At 41.9% G+C, this 22,006-nt stretch overlaps 1 protein-coding gene across 1 annotated transcript in view; it reads right to left on the bottom strand.

Annotated features, from left to right (window-relative positions):
* LOC120057057 (nuclear receptor corepressor 1-like) overlaps positions 1 to 22,006 on the bottom strand; it is a 113,271-nt gene that overhangs the window by 71,606 nt on the left and 19,659 nt on the right. The window contains exons 4-15 of the mRNA XM_039005438.1: positions 19,858 to 19,952; positions 16,341 to 16,560; positions 15,856 to 16,038; positions 14,592 to 14,714; positions 12,507 to 12,563; positions 12,292 to 12,344; positions 7,837 to 7,903; positions 6,476 to 6,648; positions 4,369 to 4,459; positions 3,857 to 4,035; positions 1,737 to 1,791; positions 1,451 to 1,552 (exon numbers count right to left, since the gene is read on the bottom strand). Coding sequence (XP_038861366.1) covers positions 1,451 to 1,552; positions 1,737 to 1,791; positions 3,857 to 4,035; positions 4,369 to 4,459; positions 6,476 to 6,648; positions 7,837 to 7,903; positions 12,292 to 12,344; positions 12,507 to 12,563; positions 14,592 to 14,714; positions 15,856 to 16,038; positions 16,341 to 16,560; positions 19,858 to 19,952 — 1,398 coding nt within the window. The remainder of the gene's footprint in view (positions 1 to 1,450; positions 1,553 to 1,736; positions 1,792 to 3,856; positions 4,036 to 4,368; positions 4,460 to 6,475; positions 6,649 to 7,836; positions 7,904 to 12,291; positions 12,345 to 12,506; positions 12,564 to 14,591; positions 14,715 to 15,855; positions 16,039 to 16,340; positions 16,561 to 19,857; positions 19,953 to 22,006) is intronic.

The raw sequence follows: 22,006 nt of genomic DNA, 5'->3' as shown, positions 1-22,006 counted from the left end.
GAGCAAGTTGAGATGACTAAACTGCTTGGAGTAACCCTAGATTGTAAACGGTCATGGTCAAACCATATCAACGCAGTAGTAGCTAAGATGGGGAGAAGGCTGTCTATAATAAAGCAATGCTCTGCCTTAACACTATCAACCAGGCAGGTCCTACAGGCCCTAGTTTTGTCACACCTTGACTACTGTTCAGTCTGGAGGTCAGGTGCCACAAAAAAAGACAATTGGCTCAGAACAGGGCAGCATGGCTGGCCCTTGGATGTACACAGAGAGCTAATAATAATATGCATGTCAATCTCTCCTGGCTGAAAGTGGAGGAGATTGACTTCATCACTACTTTTATTTATGAGAGGTACATGTTGAATGCACCGAGCTGTCTGTCTAAACTACAGGCACACAGCTCGGACACCCATGCATACCCCACAAGACATGCAACAAGAGGTCTCTTCACAGTCCCCAAGTCCAGAACAGACTATGGGAAGCACACAGTACTACATAGAGCCATGACTACATGGAACTCTATTCCACATCAAGTAACTGACGCAAGCAGTAAAATTAGATTTAAAAAACAGGGGGGAAAAACACTATGGAACAGCGGGGACTGTGAAGCAACACAAACATTGGCACATACACACACACGATAACATAAGCACTATACATACACATGCATTTAGTACTGTAGATATGTGGTAGTGGTGGAGTAGGGGCCTAAGGGCACACTATGTGTTGTGAAATCTGTGAATGTATTGTAATGTTTTTAAAACTGTATAAACTGCCTTAATTTTGCTGGACCCCAGGAAGAGTAGCTAATGGGGATACATAATAAATACAAATACGTAGTAGCTGATCCGTGTATGGACCCTAAAACATTTGGTATTAATATTAGTTCAGAACAGTGGTTTTAATGTTTAATTGCTTCCACTGGTTCAGTAATTCCAGAAAATGACTGCGCAAATGAAACGCAACTGTTAAAATGTCAAACTGCTATTATGGAATGTCATGCTTCAGTACTACTCCACATTGAACTACAGGTACATTACGGGCATAGTTATTTTGCAGTTCTCATACTGTATGTTACTCATATGGTAAGTACGTATTTCTTGCATGAGAAATATAAGGAAAGCTATTAATGCCACCAGTACAGGTATTGTGAAAAACACAAGTCTCGTCATCAATGAATTGCGTGGTAGGCTGCTTCTTCTGTTCGCGAGTGATGCAGTAAAATGTTCCATTCCATAGGGTTATCTCTCCGTGTAACTAGTTGCTCCATTTGAGGGACACTCGAAAACAGGGCGGGGGGGGGGGGGGGGGGGGCATTGGCATGCCAGTCCCTGACACAAGCACTATTTACTGGTTAAATCCCACCCAGACAGCCTCTCGGTATTTCCAAAGCCCATTCATTAACACAAATACATTTAGTCATTCCCTAGTGAAGATGCTCTCTAGAACTCACGTGGTTTCTCCCTCGCCGTCTGCCGTAGTTGCGTCTCACCAGTGTCTTGTAGTTCTGGTTCTTCTTGGTCAAGTAGTAGTACAGGACACAATCGGACACACACTGCAGAGAGAGAGATGACAGAGGGACATATGAGCCCATGAAACATTTAAATAACAGACAACAAATGCAAACCATGTGCTTTTGGGTTTGTTGGATTAACTTCATAAACATATGGGGGAGTGGAGAATAGGCTTTACTACAGAGTAAAATCACCAGAGAATGAATTCAATCCACCGTAGCTCACCTTTCTCTCTAGATAAGAAGCAATGAGGCCAAAATTTTTTGGGTGCTGAACAAACCTGTGAGAAAAACAAGGGAAAATAGTCACGGTTAAAGCTACATTTTGGGATTCAAAAAATAAACGGCAGCCCCGCCACTTGTTTTGGTATACAGCTGAGGGATGGTTGCCTGGCTACCCAGACTCCTTGCTCCGGCCAAAGGCTACACCACGTCCACGGACTTAAGTTTCTTCTCTGCAAAAGTCTGGATCCGAGTACCTGCCCGACACGTCACCAAATGCAAACACATTCGGGGCTGTCTGATTGGTCCAGAAACCGATGGGTTGGGCCAGAGCCAGAAAACGTGGGTAATGTGTCAATCCAATCACCGATGACTGTTTTCTACAATGCCCCTTGTGCCCCTCACAACAAATTACTTCAGCGATGGCAGTCTAGGACTAAAGTACGTAGCAAACAACTTCAGTGTGAGTCGTCAGGCTAGATGGTGCTAAAGAAATATATCCCCTCTTCAATTCATAGCCAAAGATCTTCTGCTAAGTGAAAGAAAACAATGTTGAGTTAGGATGCCACTAACCTCCATAAAAAAATATTTGCAGCCTAGAGTCGCTAAATGCTTTTCTACATTTTGGAATTCCAAGTGAACTTGGATTCGCAGTGGGAAACAATTTAAATCATTTACGAGGAAATTTGTTCAGAATGATATTTTTCCACAAAGCACTAGCCAAGAGGTCAGAGAACTATCTGTGGATAAGATACAGAATATTGGAGGGCCTCCCGAGTGGCACAGCGGTCTAAGGACCCGGGTTCGATCCAGGGCTGGGTCACAACCGGCTGTGATCGGGAGTCCCATAGGGCGGCGCACAATTGGCCCCGAATGAATGATTGATACAATAGCTTATAGAAGTATTGAAATTTAGGTCTAAGTAATGTACGGTAGATATTAAGACTAAACAGGATATCCCTTAGGTATACACTTCGATGGTGGTTATACACTTCGATGGTGGTTATACAAGGCTGCTATACTAAGCCAACTAATGATAATGACATTACTTATTATTATAAAAACAAGAACGAGATCAAGGTGTTATTATTATAAATATTATTTTTCAGACAAATTATAAATAATACCAGAGGCTGTTCTAACAGAAAAAAAGAAGAAAGCCATTATTACAGCAAAGCAAAGAATAAAAACAGCCAAAATTGTTTACTGGACATGTCGTTGCATGAGGCTTGGTGCTCACGGAATCAGTAGGCTATTAAACAAACACTAAAGCAGGCAACAGAAGCTGGATCAGTCTTATTTATGTAGATATACTGATGATTTATAAACTCAGGCACATTTAACAGTTAGGCTATTGATTATAGACCTAATTAAGTTTGGGTTTCCTCTCTCCTCACTTTTCTTAGACAATAAGGCAAGGGCTGTTATCTCATCTCCTCATTCTGCTGCTGGCTTCAGTATTGTTCTCAATACCAATATGCTGGTAAACTATGCTATTATGCACATGGTGCCGTTTAGACCATGTTGCCAATTCAACAGCACACTGATGCGTTTCGGAACCATGGACAGCAACCGCTATCCTACAAGGGAGAAAGCGCATTTGTTATAAAATAATATCATTTTTATTAGTATTGCACCATTGTTCTTATGTAATATAACCACGTACAATTTCAGTACCACGTCTTAAACTGCGCCATCCCCACAGCCTCCTTAATGGATCAGTCCACTCAGTGCGAATCAGACAGGTGTCTTGTACACCATGATCATTTATTTATTTTTTGCTACTGCTCGACTAAAGAAATCTCGGTCGACCAACAGCCTATTGACCAAACAATCGACTAGTCGACTAAATGGGGTTAGCCCTAGCTCCACGTGATTTTAACTGAGAAAATCTGTTCAAAAGTATTCCTACACATAGAGATATGTGATCGTAGACAAATGTAAGCAAGGACTGAAATAGTTCAAATCAAATATTGTCTGTTGGACTTCTTGTGGTCAATTTGCAGTCTACAAATTTGTAATTATGTTCCAGCCCCCTGACCATCTGCTCAAGAAGAAATCGTCCCACAGCTGAATCTAGTTGATGATCCCTGCTACAAGGACAAAAAAATAACTGGTACTCACTTTTCTTTGAAGATCTCCTTCTCGTGTTCGGTCCACACATTCATGAACTGCCGAGCCTTGTACACCTTCATGGGGTCATCCGTCAGGCCGTTCATGTTGATGAACCTGACTCGCCTCTGCTCGGTGTCGTACATCATGGGTGGGATGACGGACAGCTGTCTCATCTGCTTCTCGTTATTCTATTGGACGAGAGGGGTTTAGCAATTTCAATTTTTGTTAACCTTGTTTCAACTTGAACTTGACTGATGATTGAATGGCTGCATCCAGATTCTACACCGTTCTTCCTAAGTATGTACTTGCATACTTCGTCATTAATTTAAAAGCATAGGATTGGTGCAAGCATTGGCTGGAGGGAGTTTCAACCATTGTGAAATCCATGACAGGAAGTGCACAGAGAGAAGGGTAGACAATCGGGATGTAGCCAATGGCACGCCTACAATTCTTGAGAACTAGAGGAAGTGGTAATGGATGATGACCTTTAACTGAGATGTTTCAAAGTTGACAGCACTCACCTCCTGTTCAGAAAGCCCATCGATGATTTCAGAAATCTCATGCTCGCTTCTGGCAATGGTCGCAGACATTCCAGTTCCTCTCTGACCAACCCTAAATTGGAGAACAAACACGGAAATTAAGAAACATAATGACCTTTTAAAAATACCAAATGTGCATCCTCCATATAACAATACTGGGTAGGTGCCATCACATCAGTGTGCCCCTCCTTCCCTCATGACCCTTCCGTTACCTCTTCACAGAAAAAAAAAAGAGGCTAAATCTAGCTGTAACAAACAGGTTTTCTGAGAAATCTGCAAACAAAGCAGGGAAAACATTGTGTCTGCTAACAAGGCTGTTTATGCATTCAGGAAGAAGTTTACCTCCCTCACCATTCCTTAATCCTTAAGAGTTGATTGATGCACCCTTCAAAATCTGTCTGTTTAAACTAGCAATGTTTTTTGTATGGGCTACGTCTCAATCCACCGCATTCGCCTAGGTTGGCCTTTCACATCTCTAGTGGAAAGTGGCAGAGCTACAGCGCCATTTGACATGCCAAAAATCAGTCATCTCACAAAAACGTAGGTAGCGTCCGAACGGTTTGGCCCACAAACTATTATGACCACTACATAGAAAGATGACTCTCACGAACATGATGGTATTCTCTGTTTTGCTCTATGACACCTACAAGTGTCACGTGACTCTTCTGAAGGTAACCCGGGACCGGGTAAAAAAAAAACAATGTAAGTGGTTGTGCCCCCCCAAAATATTGTTAAATATGTGTCCACAATTTTTTTTTTATAATCTGAGGTATCTTATATCTTCTAGATATAGGACAGACACTTGAAAACCTTATTCCTTATGATACATTTGACTGAATGTTTTGCCATTTATTAAAGTGTGTTAATCAATGCATTTCTATGAGCCATAGCAGTAAAGGATAATTTCCATTTTATACTTACAGGGGTCCTAAAACTCAAACAGCTAAATTATCCATGGTATGACCAACTTAAAACAATTCGAAATGTTAGCTTAGTAGAACCCATCTCCCCACAGAAGACTTTTAGGGGTTAACCTACTTTAAAATAAGTACAAATGAATGATTTCTAAAAAAAAGTTTACATTTAGGGAGTTTGGCAAACGCCTTTGAAGTGGAAAACTGAAAATCACAAGGATCAAAGACAAGTACAGTTGCTTCCTTGTTCTTATGGACTTGTAAATGGTGGTTAATGTCTTAATTCTGGGGCAACAATAGCCCCATTAGCACAAAAGGCAAAGAGCTAACATGAATCCAATTAAACATAGCCAACATGTTGTGACCAAACAAGTTCATCTTTAAATTGACTGAAATCATTCAAACTGGGGGGAAATTACTGCATAGTGGACTAGTAGTTGCTGTTTTGTTTTTTTGCAGAAAAAAATACTTCTAAAAAGGACACATTTAACTTTTTAATCTGGACTGTATTACATCATGAATCAACATGCCTTGACACATCCTGACCCAAATGTTGACTCTTTACAGCTACAATGATAGCATCCAAAATATGGGAAAAATTCTCAAAAGGAAATAAGTTTAAAATAGAGACCAGGGACAGGGGGGGGGGGGGATAAATCTGCTAGACTTTTTCGAGGCTAATCACTGCTTGCGCTCTCTCTCTGCCTGGTCTAGTACTACCAGTCTGAACAAACAGCCCTGACCTGCCTCTTAACATTTGGGAAAGACCCATGCCTGTGTGCCAGAAACAGCCAGACACTGGCTGGACTCGGTCCTCTGACACAGCCAGCTGATAAGTCCACTGCAGACTGCCTTCAGCACACCACCTAGGATGCATCTGAATAGTGTGAAGAGGCCTCCTCTCTCCTTGTTTTATCTCCATCACTATGCACTGACCTGAAAGAAACTGGACAGGTGATAGCAATTGCTTATTATATGAGGCACTGATTGTATTGCTTTCACCTTTGTTGTGTCAAAACAGTGGGAAGAGGGGAGGAACCTCGTCAATGCATTTTGCGGCGGTGGCGAGAGGACGCAACCAATCAAGGGAAGACTTTAGATTAATCTGCTACATCGTAGCCGCCAGGCAGAACAAGAGAAAAGTTGAATTCCAGTTCACTGTTCCCTCAGTTTACCTCTGGAAGCGCTCCTGCTGCTCTCTCTGCTTGCGTATCTCGGGGAACTGTCTCTCATAGTACTCTCTGGTGCGGCTATCTTTGGCCTTGCGACGCGGGTTGTTCTCCATCCGCTCCACCTTCTTCTCCCAGGCCTCCATTAGCTGGTCGTAGCGCTGGCAGATGTTCTGTTCCTGAACCACAATAATACACATTTATAAATAGGGGATTTGAATGTTGAGGTACAACATGATGACGATGACCTAAAGCAAACCTTAGCCATTTGCTTTCAGAGGTAGGTCAAGATAGCCATGGCTAAGCAGAATGTATCCAAAAATCACACATTTTCTGCTGATGATACCCTGCCCTATTGGTCATATTTCGCATCTCAAAACATAATGCTGGCCACAACTCAAATCCAGAAAGTTCCATTTGCCATCTTGGACTTGATATGTTTGATTTTGAACATTACGGCTTTTACAAATTATGTGCATTAACCAAGCGTTTACTGTTACAAAAGAGAGAGAAAAAAAAATAATTGACGAGAGAGAGTCCCATAGACAGAGGACAATACAGCCTTGTTACCACTCTCAACCAGCAAGGGCCAAACAATCCACCTTCCCTCTTGGCAGGTGGCCAAGCTGCGCACTGTGCTGCCATTGTCCTGACCCTGCCTGGAAGCAGCCAGCTAAAAGTCGCACTCAGTTAACCATAGCTAGCTACCTTTAACATTTAAAAAAGGAAAACGTTTACAATGGGGGTGATCATTAGTAAAAACTATATTTAACTATGGGCTGACTAACTGATAAGAGTAATTTCGCTAGCCAGTGCTGTTTCGGTCTGAGGTCTGTCCCTTTGATGACATTGGTTACTCAATCCATTACCTAAGGGAAAGCCACTGATTGGACATGCAGTACCATACTAGTAGGGATGCAAGGAGATACCCTGTTCAAACAGAATGTGTGTTATAAACATGTCAACCATGAAATTCTGAAACCAATAAGAGGGCATGTAAGCTAAAGCTAGCGTGCGTGACTGCCACCTATTCATTTAAAATTAAATTGGTATCAGAGACCTGCAGCAGACAATAAAACGCCACCAAATTGAGAAATGCGATGCAGTTTAACATACTGTGTATGCATACAATTAGAGAGCTTGCAAATGGGGTAAACAATTAAAGTATTATTGTCCATGGTCCGTTTGGGTCATCTCTATGAGAGCACAGCTTGTGTGGTGGAGATTTACAACCATGTCAGTCAGGCTGTCCATGTGTGTTTGGGTTCAATTGTTTGTATCAGTCTGTTTTGTTCAAAGCATTCAACACATTCCTTGAAGTTTCCTTCCCTTGAATCCCTCCCTCAACAGCAGGGAGAGAGACCTACCCTTTGTTTACGAGCATGGTTCCTTCTCTTGAAAAACAGAATCAGCTTCTTCCTCATCACTTGATTACTGGGAGAGAGAGAAAAATTGTTTGTTCAGTGAGGTGTGCACTGATCTAGGGCCCATAGGGACACTACTGTTACTGTAAACAATACAACAAAATGATCCTGTAAGAAATAGTAAACAGGTACACAATATTATATGCGCACAAAACATGCCTATTTAATTGCAATCAACCTAACTATTTGCCTTTTTCTTCATGGATATAAAGAAATCGATAAGGAGAGGATCCTGTATCAACAACACAACCGCTGTCTATCATTGGTCAACAAGAGCTGGGCAAAGAGCACTACTTCCTTCCTACAACACAGCAGGAGACTGCAGAGTCATTACTTTAGAGGGGCACCAAAGCCATAGAGGGGAGAAAACATCTGGTGTAGTAAATTGCATTCTCTCCAAAAGCAACATGCAGTGCATGAGGTATTTCACATAGAGATCGCAGACACAGTAAACAATCCAGAAGAAACAACAGGGTAATTTTAGATTTTATTTACTTGCCGTCTGATCGGTGTGTAACAAGTACTTTACACACACGGTCCATGGGAGGTGCTCTCATTACCTTAACTAGGGTTGCAAAGGGTCGGGAAATTTTCGTTAAATTTCAGGAATTTTTCCGGAAATTTTCCATGGGAAGTTAAGCCAGGAAATTTTGCTTAAATTTATCATAAAAAAAGTTAGCTTATAACAGTGAACCTTTTCTGTGGGATACAGAAAGCAATTCTATGTCTTGTGGAATATTTTTGGTTAAACCATTCAATGGAATTGCACCTTCTGCATGTACAGTGCACTCTTCCATCACATGTACAGTTATGACCAAAAGATTGGAGAATGACAACTATTAATTTTCACTCTGTCATGCTGATTGAGTTCGAATAACAGACTGGAAGCTTCAAAAGGAGGGTGGTGCTTGGAATCATTGTTCTTCCTCTGTCAACCATGGAAACCTGCAAGGAAACATGTGCCGTCATCATTGCTTTGCACAAAAAGGGCTTCACCGGCAAGGATATTGCTGCCAGTGCACCTAAATCAACCATTTATCGGATCATCAAGAACTTCAAGGAGAGCGGTTCAATTGTTGTGAAGGCGGCTTCAGGGCGCCCAAGAAAGTCCAGCAAGCGCCAGGACCGTCTCCTAAAGTTGATTCAATTGCGGGATCGGGGCACCACCAGTACAGAGCTTGCTCAGGAATGACAGCAGGCAGGTGTGAGTGCATCTGCACGCACAGTGAGGCGAAGACTTTGAGGATGGCCTGGTGTCAAGAAGGGCAGCAAAGAAGCCACTTCTCTCCAGGATAAACATCAGGGACAGACTGATATTCTGCAAAAGGTACAGGGATTGGACTGCTGAGGACTGGGCTAAAGTCATTTTCTCTGATGAATCCCCTTTCCGATTGTTTGGGGCATCCGGAAAAAAGCTTGTCCGGAGAAGACAAGGTGAGCGCTACCATCAGTCCTGTGTCATGCCAACAGTAAAGCATCCTGAGACCATTCATGTGTGGGGTTGCTCCTCAGCCAAGGGAGTGGGCTCACTCACAATTTTGCCTAAGAACACAGCCATGAATAAAGAATGGTACCAACACATCCTCCGAGAGCAACTTCTCCCAACCACCCAGGAACAGTTTGGTGATGAACAATGCCTTTTCCAGCATGATGGAGCACCTTGCCATAAGGCAAAAGTGATAACTAAGTGGCTCGGGGAACAAAACATCGATATTTTGGGTCCATGGCCAGGAAACTCCAGACCTTAATCCCATTGAGAACTTGTGGTCAATCCTCAAGAGGCGGGTGGACAAACAAAAACCCACAAATTCTGACAAACTCCAAGCATTGATTATGCAAGAATGGGCTGCCATCAGTGAGGATGTGGCCCAGAAGTTAATTGATAGCATGCCAGGGCAGATTGCAGAGGTCTTGAAAAAGAAGGGTCAACACTGCAAATATTGACTCTTTGCATCAACTTCATGTAATTGTCAATAAAAGCCTTTGACACTTATGAAATGCTTGTAATTATACTTCAGGATTCCATTGTAACATCTGGCAAAAATATCTAAAGACACTGAGGCAGCAGACTTTGTGAAAATTAATATTTGTGTCCTCAAAAATTTGGGCCACGACTGTACAGCTGATTCTCAAGATCTTGCACACTAATGAGATGATATAAAGCCCACACTACTACACTGTCTGAGTCAAGGACTACATCCAATACTGGGTGGGGTGAATATATTGTATATGACATTTTTTTGATAACTAGTAAATAGTAATCACTGCAGCTAATGTAGAAAGAAAAGCTGTGTAAATTTGCAAATACTGTGCCAAATCATATGTGAAAAAGGCAACAAAGATGCAGAATCTGACCAAGTGCATAAAGTTCCCTCAGCGCTCACAACAAGCAACCTCTGACAAAAGTTCCTCTACTTCTATTCGAGGTGAAAATTATGAATCAGACACCTTATCGATAGCAACAGCTCATGGTCCTCCTGGAATCAGGAGTTTATTTTGACTCAGTGGAGGAACGTAGTCAGAGAAAGGCTGATGCTCACAGTCAATGTGTATTGGAAGAGATTTCTGAATGTTCTTCGCCCAGCATACACCCCTCCAACCAGACATGCTTTATCTACCCATTTTCTGGATGCAGAGTTCAACAGAGTTCAAGGTCAAGCAAATCATAGAGAAAGCAGACTGCATTACAATCATCTCTGATGGGTGGTCGAATGTTCGTGGGCAAGGAATAATTAACTACATCTCCACCCCTCAACCAGTATTCTACAAGAGCACAGACACAAGGGACAACAGACACACCGGTCTCTACTTTGCAGATGAGCTGAAGGCAGTAATCAATGACCTTGGACCACAGAAGGTATTTGCACTGGTCACAGACAACGCTGTGAACATGAAGGCTGCTTGGTCTAAAGTGGAGGAGTCCTACTCTCACATCACACCCATTGGCTGTGCGGATCATGCATTGAATCTGCTCCTCAAGGACGTCATGGAACTGAAAACAATGGATACACTCTACAAGAGAGCCAAGGAAATGGTTAGGTATGTGAAGGGTCATCAAGTTACAGCAGCAATCTACCTCACCAAGCAAAGTGAGAAGAATAACAGCACCACATTGAAGCTGCCCAGCAACACCCGTTGGGTCGGTGGTGTCATCATGTTTGACAGTCTCCTGGAGGGGAAGGAGTCTCTCCAAGAAATGGCCATATCACAGTCTGACGATATGGACAAGAGGATCCTCCTGGATGATGTATTTTGGGAGAGAGTGGTAAGCAGCCTGAAACCTATAGCAGTAGCCATTGCACAGATTGAGGTAGACAATGCCATTCTGTCTGACGTTCAGACTGTGCTTGCAGATGTAAGAGAAGAAATCCGTACTGCCCTGCCCACTTCACTGTTGCGCCAAGCAGAGGAAACTGCAGTTCTGAAATACATCAAAAAGCATGAAGACTTCTGCCTGAAGCCCATACACGCCACAGCGTACATGTTGGACCCCAAGTATGATGGGAAAAGTTGAGGCTTTTTGAGCCTGACAACGAGCCATCTGCAACAAGGTTGGAAAGGGACAGTGAAGATGAGGCCTCAGAGTCTGATGTTCAAGAGGTGGACATTGAGGAGGTCCAGGGAGAAGACATGGAAGCCTGAGAGGAAGACAACCAAAGTTTTAGTTTAGACTATGATTTTACCGATGTATGTTGAAAACGTTTTTGGGAGATGCGATGGATCATTGGGGATCATTCAATATTCCCATTTGTTGTAGAGTGAAATCATTCCATGTGAAGAGTCATCATTCCATTTAATTAAAGTTCAATTCGCAACTAAATGTTTTTATCTATTGGAAGGATTTAATCATTTGCAATTATGTCTACTTATGATAAGGTAAAAGGTTAATGTTTCTGGTCGCCATATGATATGGTAAATATATCCAATGCCAAAAACATCTACATTTAAGTGGTATTAATATTAATTTGCATATATTTCCGTTAATTCCAAAATATTCTTGTTAATTCCCACAGAGCGTTTACCCCTGAAAATTCCCAAAATGTGCAACCCTACACACCATCTCTAATTAGGATACCATCGCTGAGGGGTAAGAACAGTGGTTGGGCCACCTTAAGCACACAGAAGGAAAGTCCTTGATAAAAAGGCCTCAACCATAGGCCAGTTTCTCATGGTTAGACCCAGACAGCCTGGCCTTCAACCCTACATTAACCTAGCTATAAGTTTCCTTCACTTTACACCGACGGATCCTCTTTTTCAATCTTTCTCAATTGTGTCAATGGAGCAAACAGAGAATTCATGACCCGGCTAACAGTGCAGACAAAACTTGACCATTAGTTATCAAAATAGAGGTTCATATATACACACACCGTACATGCAAGAAACAAAGTGCATACTCACGTCTTTATGTTGTCATGGTAAACTTTTGTATCCGATGGCTGATTATATAGGGGCTAAGAAAAAGGGAGGGGGGGGGTAGAAATCAGTCTAAGTAATGACTATCATTAGCTACTAGTATTATAATAGCTCAACTCATTACTACCATATGCAGTTTTTCAAAGAACCTTATCTAGGAAACAATCATTCAACCATTGAAAAACCCCTCAAACACCTACCAGTTCAACCTTAGGACCAAGACCTTCGAATATCTTATGGGCCTCTTCAGCTTTTTTCTGAAATGTAATAAAACACACAATATGATGATAGTTAGTAGGTCTCAAAATAATAGAATCCCTTCACTCAAAGTAGTAGTCCTATGTGATTGAACACACAATGTGGCCTGCAGGCTCTGTTGTTCCGTGTGTTTAATTACAGCTGCATAAACTCTTACCAGCGTAGGACAATTACTATTTGGACACATTAATTTGTTAAATATCTTCCCTTTCTTCCCCTCAACTAGGTACAATTATATAAAAGAAACGCTTCAATATTTTAGACTTCCCAAGCGTCTGAACTCTAAAAATACCACCTTTTTTTTCCCCAGGCAGCACTGTGCAGCGAATCTCCCTGCCCAAAAGAGGAAAGCCAAGGGAGATTGTCGGGCAAGGTTATAAAACGAGTTTCAATAAGAAGCTCAATCAGCTGAGCGAGTGACCGAATAAATGTGATCTCCATGTACTGTATTTCCAAACTATTTTACATAAGTAATAGGAATGTGTCCATCTCTGAATTCTTTTTGCATATTGATTGCTTGTGATTTTTTGTGGTTTCTAAGCTTTTGTCCAAATTACACATAAAGAATTGAGAAGCTACAGTTGTTTGAAAAGCAGACACACAATACAAAGACCGAGAAAATAGTGTTCCGGTAGAGCATAATTAATAGACCTTGGCAATAGTGACCGATCACGTATCACACAAGACTGTCAACTCTGTAAAAAACAACCTAAAAACACATGTACATTTTTTTTTAAACAAATTATCTTTTTGTAAAAACTCTGCCCAGATACTGCTGTGGCAGATAACCAAGACCACAAGGGGAATGTTCTACGTGGCCCGTAGCTCTGCTCTCACAGGCTGGGCTGAGGAGAAGCTTTCCTGCTAAAAGGGTTAATGGCTGCCTGAAAAGGATGCAGTGCAGACACAACCAACAGTAACCTCCACACACACAGTCCCTCCCTCCCTTTTCCTTCTGCTAAAAAACACAAGATGCACGCAGTCTGTGGCTGTACTCCTTTGCTCAGTCGGGGGATTGCGCAGGAGCAGTTGGCACTCCCTCGCATGCTACCTGCCTCACCTGGTACCACTTTAGAGATAACCGTTTTTCTACAGTAAAAAGACTACAGTAGGCACTAGGATGTAGACAAACAAGGCAACCATGACTGCAGATGTATAACATAGCAGTAAACCCATTTACTGTAGTCTCAAAATGATTAAACATTTATATTATGTAATAAAGTTTATTTTCATTTATATTTCATAATGGAGCACTTTGTTAGTAGCATGTATTAAATCATATGAAATAAAGTCAATCAAATAATTTGACTCACCCACATCATTATACCTGGATGCAAAAGTATCAACTGAAACAATTTTATTCGTTTGGGCTAATGGCTAATAGCTTCTACCTGAGCACATGGCACATGGTAATTGCATGCAATTCACATATTCCGTGTAGATGGCGATAATTAGCATAACACGATGTACTCAATCCTTCTTCCCTCTTTCCCATTTGTTCACTGAGCAGCGTTGCTGCGTGAGTCAGGCGGGGGAGAGCTACTATAGCGCTGCGCAATTCACGGCCATGTCCCGGACCCAGGCGGTGACTCCACTTCCGGCGGCTTAATTTTTTGGGAGAGCTGGGACACTCTTTCCTGTTTTATACGCACCCTTTCTCTCTCAATAAGTCGTCTCGCTCGCTGACAGAAATGCACACGAGCAAAACACACACATACAACTCACACACACAAATCCACAGGGACTGTCTTGAAAAAATATCAATGATGCATGAACAACAAGACTTAACGGAATCCTGGATGACATTCAAGCCTTTCTAGCCCTAGAAACTTATACACAAGCATTGTAAGATTTAAGTATTGTTATGCATTGCCCCTCCAGATTCATAACTTTTAGCATGTATGGAGTAGATAACAGTACAGCGTGGTAAAACCACCAGACACATGGAGAGTTGTCTGTAGTCACATGTATAGTAAAGGTGGCGTGCAGCATGTGTACAGTAGAGGAGGATTCCCTGGTAAACCCACCCTGTTCTCATCATAGATGATCTGGACAATGCTGCGGTGCTTGTTGTGTTCCTGTGGTATGGGGGGAGGGGTCACTGGCTTTTCTGGCTCCACTGGCTTCGCCGCTTCCTCCTCCAGTTGTTGCTAAGAGACAACATCAACACATTACCTCTGTCAATAAACGAGTGTGTGCTCAGACAAACACAGGAAAATATTATATGGTAAACTTCCTCTCCTCCATAAATCATACAATTATAAAATTAGGCATGGGTTTCATGCTGCATATTCACGTTTTCTAATTCCACCTCGATTCAGCTAATGGTGGTGGCTGGACAGGAGGACAAGGCTCAGTGTTAATCTGATTCCAATCTCTGATATGTGAGGCTCATGCCGGATTATTCCCCACCCACTTGTTTTAGGGCATTTATTTTAAGAGCTCTGTAATGGAACTGATAATGGCTGATCTTATGCACCATCTAAGACTGTTGACTGATAGTTGAACTTGTATTGTGTGTGTCCAATAGTTGAACTGGTGTGTGTGTGCGTTTACATGCTAAGGTTAAGTAAACAACCTGGTTATAGTAAGGCGCCTGAGATTAGGGGCTCCTGGAATACCTTGAATAAATAAATCCCAGAAAATCCTGGGAAAAGCTTCAGGGAAACATAAAAATGGACTTTCTCCCAAAGCCAAGCGCAGTTTACCTTCCTGTCTAATGAGTAGGGATTCCAAAAATATATGGTTTTTTTCTATCCAACTACAAAAAAATGTTTTAAAGCAAGTTAATGCTCACTTCACCAGGTCAGGACAGGAAGAGCGCTTGACATAGCAAATAATCCCACAGGCAGGGGGGGGGGGGGGGGCAACCTGTAGCTCTGCCTGGAGATGAGTGGCCATCCCTGAGACAACAAGCTAACCTGTGGGTCTTAGCTTAAGGCCCTTTAACCATGCCTGGCTCACTTCCAACAGAGACTGGTTCATTTCCACCTCCTTGTCACTGAGACGAGACTTTTCACTCAGTTATAATATCTTGTGAAATATTTGTATTAGTGGGCATGTATGCATGACAAAAATAAATTTGTTTATGCTCAATCAACATTCCATCAGATGTAATTTTGATGCATTTGGTTTATGGGCACTGTTTAAATCAACTCCAATATTTATGCTATTGGCTAGAGATCCAAGATAGGAAATCTTTCTTATCGACACAAATCACAGAATATTAATAATTTAAACAGGTCTGGGGCAGGCTAGTAAAGTGTGTCACGTAACAATGGCCTAAACCACCTGCTTCTTCTTCAGCTTGAAGATCTGCTGCTCCACTTTAGCGATCTCTCTGTCCACACGGTCCATGCTCTGGATCAGCTCCTCCTTGGACAATCTGGAGGGCGAGCTGTCAGGCACCTCCCCCACATGGTGCAGCCCTCCTGGGGCCTGGGATTCAGCTTTCATGCCACTGAACTGGGTCTCCTGGAACACAGACAGAGAACGTGTGAGTCCACTGCAGTCAACGGGGGTTCAATACATTGTGCATGTTTGAGATTGTGCATTCCGACTACAATGTAGTCAGAGTCACTGACGGACTGTACAGAATCTACAACTCAACTTGAATCCCAAATAAATCATTATGTGATCAAAATGAGCCATGCTGTACCTCACCTTGCTGAAATTGATACCCTCAAACATATTGAAAGTCATTGAGGGTTTAATACATTGCTTTAGCCATTGTTTTCTATGTCTTTATTAGAACTAGGTAGATAGGCGACGTGCACCTTCTTGACCTCCCCTACGTTGGCTCTGAGGCTGTCCTGGACCTGGTGGGACTGCAGGGGTAAAATGATGCCCCCGGGCAGGGCACCGCGGGCGAAGTGGGCCTCCGAGACAGTCTCCATGCGGGGCCGCTTGGCCTCCAGAGCCTCGTGGCCGTCAGCCTGCTGCTGGGAGGTGACACTGTGGAACTGCTGCTCGTAGCCATGACGTCTCTCTGGAGGCCTGGAGGGGGAAGGTAAACATCAGATCACACACACTCCTCCTGATACAGGAATAACATCTATAGTGACTACCTTCTACAATAACATCTATGCCAGGGGTGCTCAAGTATTATTTGAGAAAGTCCGGTAACACAAATTTCCTAGGTGGCAAAAGTCCAGATGGATAGTCATTCATCAGCGTAGCAACAAATCCCAACCCATGCTACCCCAAACTGCTCACACCCCTCTTGTTTGCAGATTTTTAAGTTGTTGTTGCAATTCTACATATTTTTCATGTCTAATGCATGTTAATATGATACCGAGATGCAAAAAATTTTGGTCGACAGAGTTGTCTGATCTTCCAACTATTTGATTGAATTTTAACATATATTTTTCCATTTATAGACACATCCTATGAGTTTATCAAATCAACTTTATGCACCGAGATGGTCTGATGCTTTAAGCGCACCGCTTGATGAAATAATGAAGAGGGTGTCCGACTGCAATTGACTTGATTGTGCTCAGATTTGCTGCGCGATAGATAAAGTTACCAAAAATCCCTCATTCGTTTAGGAAAAAAATTCCCTAAACCCTTGCGCTCTTTACGTGACACATGTATGCGTCGCACGCACGTGACCAATACGCCCTGACCTAAAGCATATCATAATCATCTATTATGCACATAGCAACACGGTCTAGGAAAAGGCACCAATTCAACAGCGCATTGATGTTTCAGAACCGCGGACAGCGACCGCTATCCAACACGGGAAAAAGGGCATTTGTTATAAAATAATATTTGTATTAGTGTGGTACCATTGTCCTTACGTAATATCACCATATACAATTGCAGTAGCACGTCTCGGTGATGGACCGCACCATCCCCACAATGGACAGGCGAGAGTCAGACCGGTGTCTTGTACACCATAAAATAGAATTTTTGCTACTGCTCGACTAAATTAATCTCGGGTGACCAACACCCTGTCGACCAGTTGACAAAATGGGGTGAGCCCTAGAAGCCGCATTCCGTATTGACCCTGTTCTGAGTCAGGATCCGGAACTCAGAACAGGGTTTTATGCACTAGTACATTCTATAGCAGGGATGTTCAATGTCGGTCCTGTAGGGCCGAAACACTTCTGGTTTTCATCCTTACCTTCAAAAACGTGGGACACCAGGTGAGTGCAAATAAAAACCAGAACTGGAATTTAACAGCGCTGCTCTATAGGATGGTTTCCCAGACACCAGATAACACCCAGTACTAAACTAAAAAGCATGTGGAGACTCTCGATTGAAAGTACTTCTTAGTCCAAGACTAGGCTTAATATGGGTCAGAGAAACTGGCCATATGAGTAGATCTTTTCTGTTGTGCTACTTTTAGGATAACTGAAAAATCCCAGAAATTACTGTCATCATCCCCCCAACAGACTATAATAACCTGTTGAGGACAGAGGGCGCTGTTTTCACTTTGGGGGAAAATCATGCCCAATTTAAACGGCCTCGTACTCAATTCTTGCTCGTACAATATGCATATTATTATTACTATTGGATAGAAAACACTCTCTAGTTTCTAAAACCGTTTGAATTATATCTGTGAGTAAAACAGAACTCATTTTGCAGCAAACTTCCTGACAGGAAGTGGAAAATCTGAAATCGATGCTCTGTTCTAGGGCCTGCCTATAAATGGCCTTCATATATATCAGTATACATGCACTTCATACACCTTCCACTAGATGTCGACAGGCAGTGAGAGAAGAAATGGAGTGTATAACTTGATCTGGGGTCGAATAAAAGCTCTTGGCATGACGTGTCACCAGTTTCCTGTTTTCTGGAGAGCGCGAGAAGGGACCTGGTATTGCCTTCTGAAAAGCTGCCGTTATAGACGACTAATATCTCGGGCTTTGATTTTATTTGATACATGTGACAATATCATCGTAAAGTATGTTTTTTCAATATAGTTTTATTAGATTATTGAAATTTTTTCGGGACGTTAGGCGTTTTGCGTTGTGTGCCTTTGTTCAGGAAGGAGAGCTTCGCGCTACTTTGCTAGCTTTCCGTGGTAATTGACTGGAGAAGAGGACATTCTAAATCCAAACAACGATTGTTCTGGACAAAGGACCCCTTGTACAACATTCTGATGGAAGATCATCAAAAGTAGGACCCATTTTATGATGCTATTTCATATATCTGTCGAACATGTGAAATAGTCGTTTGCGCCCAGATTTTGGGTACTCTCTCGCTATAACTAAGCTGGATGTCGTAATGAAGTTATTTTTAGAATTCTAACACGGCGATTGCATTAAGAACTAGTGTATCTATCATTTCCTATACAACATGTATTTTCTAGTAACGTTTATGAATAGTTATTTGGTCAGAATAGTTGTGTCATAAAAATATCCGCACATTCTGGGAAAAAGATGCTACGTTAGCACAATGTATAACCACTGATTTCAGCTCTAAATATGCACATTTTCGAACAAAACATAAGTGTATGTATAACCTGATGTTATAGGACTGTCATCTGACGAAGGTTTATGAAGGTTAGTGAAAATTAATATCTTTTGCTGGTTTATTCGCTATCGCTAACGTGCCTATTGCTATCGCTAACGTGCCTTGATGAATGAATGCGGTAGTGTGGTAGGCTATTGTAGTAAGCTAATATAATGCTATATTGTGTTTTCGCTGTAAAACACTAAAAAAAATCGGAAATATTGGCTGGATTCACAAGATGTTTGTCTTTAATTTGCTGTACACCATCGATTTTTCAGAAATGTTTTATGATGAGTATTTAGGTATTTGACGTTGGTGTCTAATTACTCTGGCTGCTTCGGTGCTATTTCTGACGGTAGCTGTGATGGTAGCTACAATGTAAAACTGATTTATACCTCAAATATGCAAATTTTTCGAACAAAACATAGATTTATTGTATAACATGTTATAAGACTGTCATCTGATGAAGTTGTTTCTTGGTTAGTTTGGTTGGTTCTTGGTTAGTTAGGTTGGCTTTGTGCATGCTACCTGTGCTGTGAAAAATGTCTGTCCTTTTTTGTATTTGGTGGTGAGCTAACATAAATATATGTGGTGTTTTCGCTGTAAAACATTTTAAAAATCGGACATGTTGACTGGATTCACAAGATGTGTATCTTTCATTTGCTGTATTGGACTTGTTAATGTGTGAAAGTTAAATATTTCTCAAAAATATTTTTTGAATTTCGCGCTCTGCCTTTTCAGTGGAATGTGGGAGGAGTTCCGCTAGCGGAACCCCGGTGCCAGACAGGATAACAGGCTTTTGAAGCTGAGGTGGCCGTTGGTATCGTTAAGTACCTCTCAGTTCCAGGATGGAATTCCGAAAGCAAGGAAGGCCTTCGTCGACCTTGCTGGTCCTGCAGGTGACCTCGGTAGTCCGGGACGGTGAACTCCTACACACACACACACACACACAGTAAGCAAACTATAATAACATGCTGGTTTAGACTAGAGCCAGTTGCACAGTGAATAGGGCAGGTCTGCACAGCCACGAGACACAGCCTGTTGATCACACATGGCATGTCAGAGCAACAACACATTTCACCAAAACAGCGCTATTTCCCAAACCAATCAATAACAATTCAAAACAACAAAAAAATTAAGATAATAAAACTACTTGTAGGGCCCTATGCATTCAGAATGCAAAAAAAAAAAGAGAAAAAAAGCCCAGCATTGCAGAATCCCTCATGTTGGATTGCAAAAGGGAGGCAGAGACATTTATGCCTATGATACACTATCAAAGGGGAAACATCTCTACTTGATGATTATTAACGATTTACACAAAAGTCTTTGTCCAGCCACCGCAGAGAAGCAACAATACACTACATCAATGCACACATCCTCAAGCACCTTTTTACCTCAGTCAAACTAGAAATCTAGTTTTATTGCTTTCAAGTGAGGCCAGTGAATTGATTTAAACCTGTTTTTTTGTGTTTTTTTTAAAGGTTAAATGCATCTGTTTTTATCTAAATATCAAATCATTTCTGGGTAACAATTAAGTACCTTGCTGTGATTGTTCTCAGCAAAGAATTTCTCAAGCAATAATTTAGCTAGGACTGTGTGCGTGATCTGAGTGGGGAGGGGAAAACCGAAAACTGCTGGCAGAGAGGTTTGGAACTTTATTGATCTATTAACTCATTTATGATGACACCATGCAGGCAAACTGTATCCCACCACAACAGGCAGACATTTCAGGGGGTCTTTTCAAACAGCTCTTACACTAAAAGGGCATTATCATAATTTTCACATTATTCCAACCGCATAGTATAATACACAGGAAATCACATTTGACTGCACTGGGCCTTTAAAGGCTTCTATCAGGGAGTAATTAGCATTTCATGCCCTTATGCTATCAGCACACTGTGACCTACAAACAAACCAGAGCATGTCAATGCACTTAACAGAAAGTTCAGCCCTACCTAGACCAAACATTTCCTAAAACAACCCTTATTTTTTCCACATAGTTTGTAAAAACAGAAATGTACCATTGACCACTAATCAAATCAACCTAACAAACATGAAACAACCTTTGTGATCATGTTGCAATAACTGCAAGGAAAACCTTGTGCATCTCTCAACTTTGTCAGACCAAATGCTAACTAATTAAATAGCAAAACAGTTAGTGTCTGCACAAAACAACAAAAGATAGGCATTTTAATATATTCTCCAATTACCCAACAAATGGTCCTACACACATGCAGAAAGTTCCTTTCCATGTAAAAATATCAGGCATTGATGATTATGTTGCAGTAAATGTTGGCCTCTGTGTGAATCAGTTCATCAAGCCCTGAGGAATGCACAACAGTGAGCAGAGATAACCAAATTGATTTATAGCCATGGAAATCCAGCGCTTTCTGGAGTCTTTCATCTGACCAGGGGGAAGTGGTGGAGAGAAAAACACTCAACACTGCATAGCTCTGGTCTGGCTAGATCCATGCTAAACTTAGCTAGAACAGTGGGTTCTGGCATATTCTAGGAGAGATAAAAACAGTGAAGTGTTCAGAAACACGCACACACCTCTTTATAGGCTGCAGCTTTTTGTAGCTCTTTGCCTATCCATGCAAAAACATATGTTTTACACACTGAGTGATTTTCATAACCCAATGACTAAAATAAAAACATTCTCAGATGAAGTCGAAAGGGTCAGACAGAGAAATCTGACCCCCGATAGGTACTTAGCACCTCGGCCCAGAGTGTCGGCTGTTAACGTCCCTAATGTGAACAACAAAGTTAAAAGTGCACTACGCAGAATTTGCACCACCATTTCCCGGTTGCTAAAATTCTAAACAGTTCCCCTAATTTAAGGTAGTGACAAAACAAGCAAATATAGTGTAGAGAATCACGATGGGGTTGAGGTCAGGGCTCTGTGCAGGCCAGCAACCGAGGACAGACGATTTCTACGCGCTTCAGCTCTCAGCGGTCCCGTTCCGTGAGCTTGTGTAGCCTA

The sequence above is a fragment of the Salvelinus namaycush genome, chromosome 12 (genome assembly GCF_016432855.1).
Source record: "Salvelinus namaycush isolate Seneca chromosome 12, SaNama_1.0, whole genome shotgun sequence".
Lineage (NCBI taxonomy): Eukaryota > Metazoa > Chordata > Actinopteri > Salmoniformes > Salmonidae > Salvelinus > Salvelinus namaycush.
Note: the sequence above shows the minus strand (reverse complement) of the source record. Positions and strands in the feature narration are given on the sequence as shown.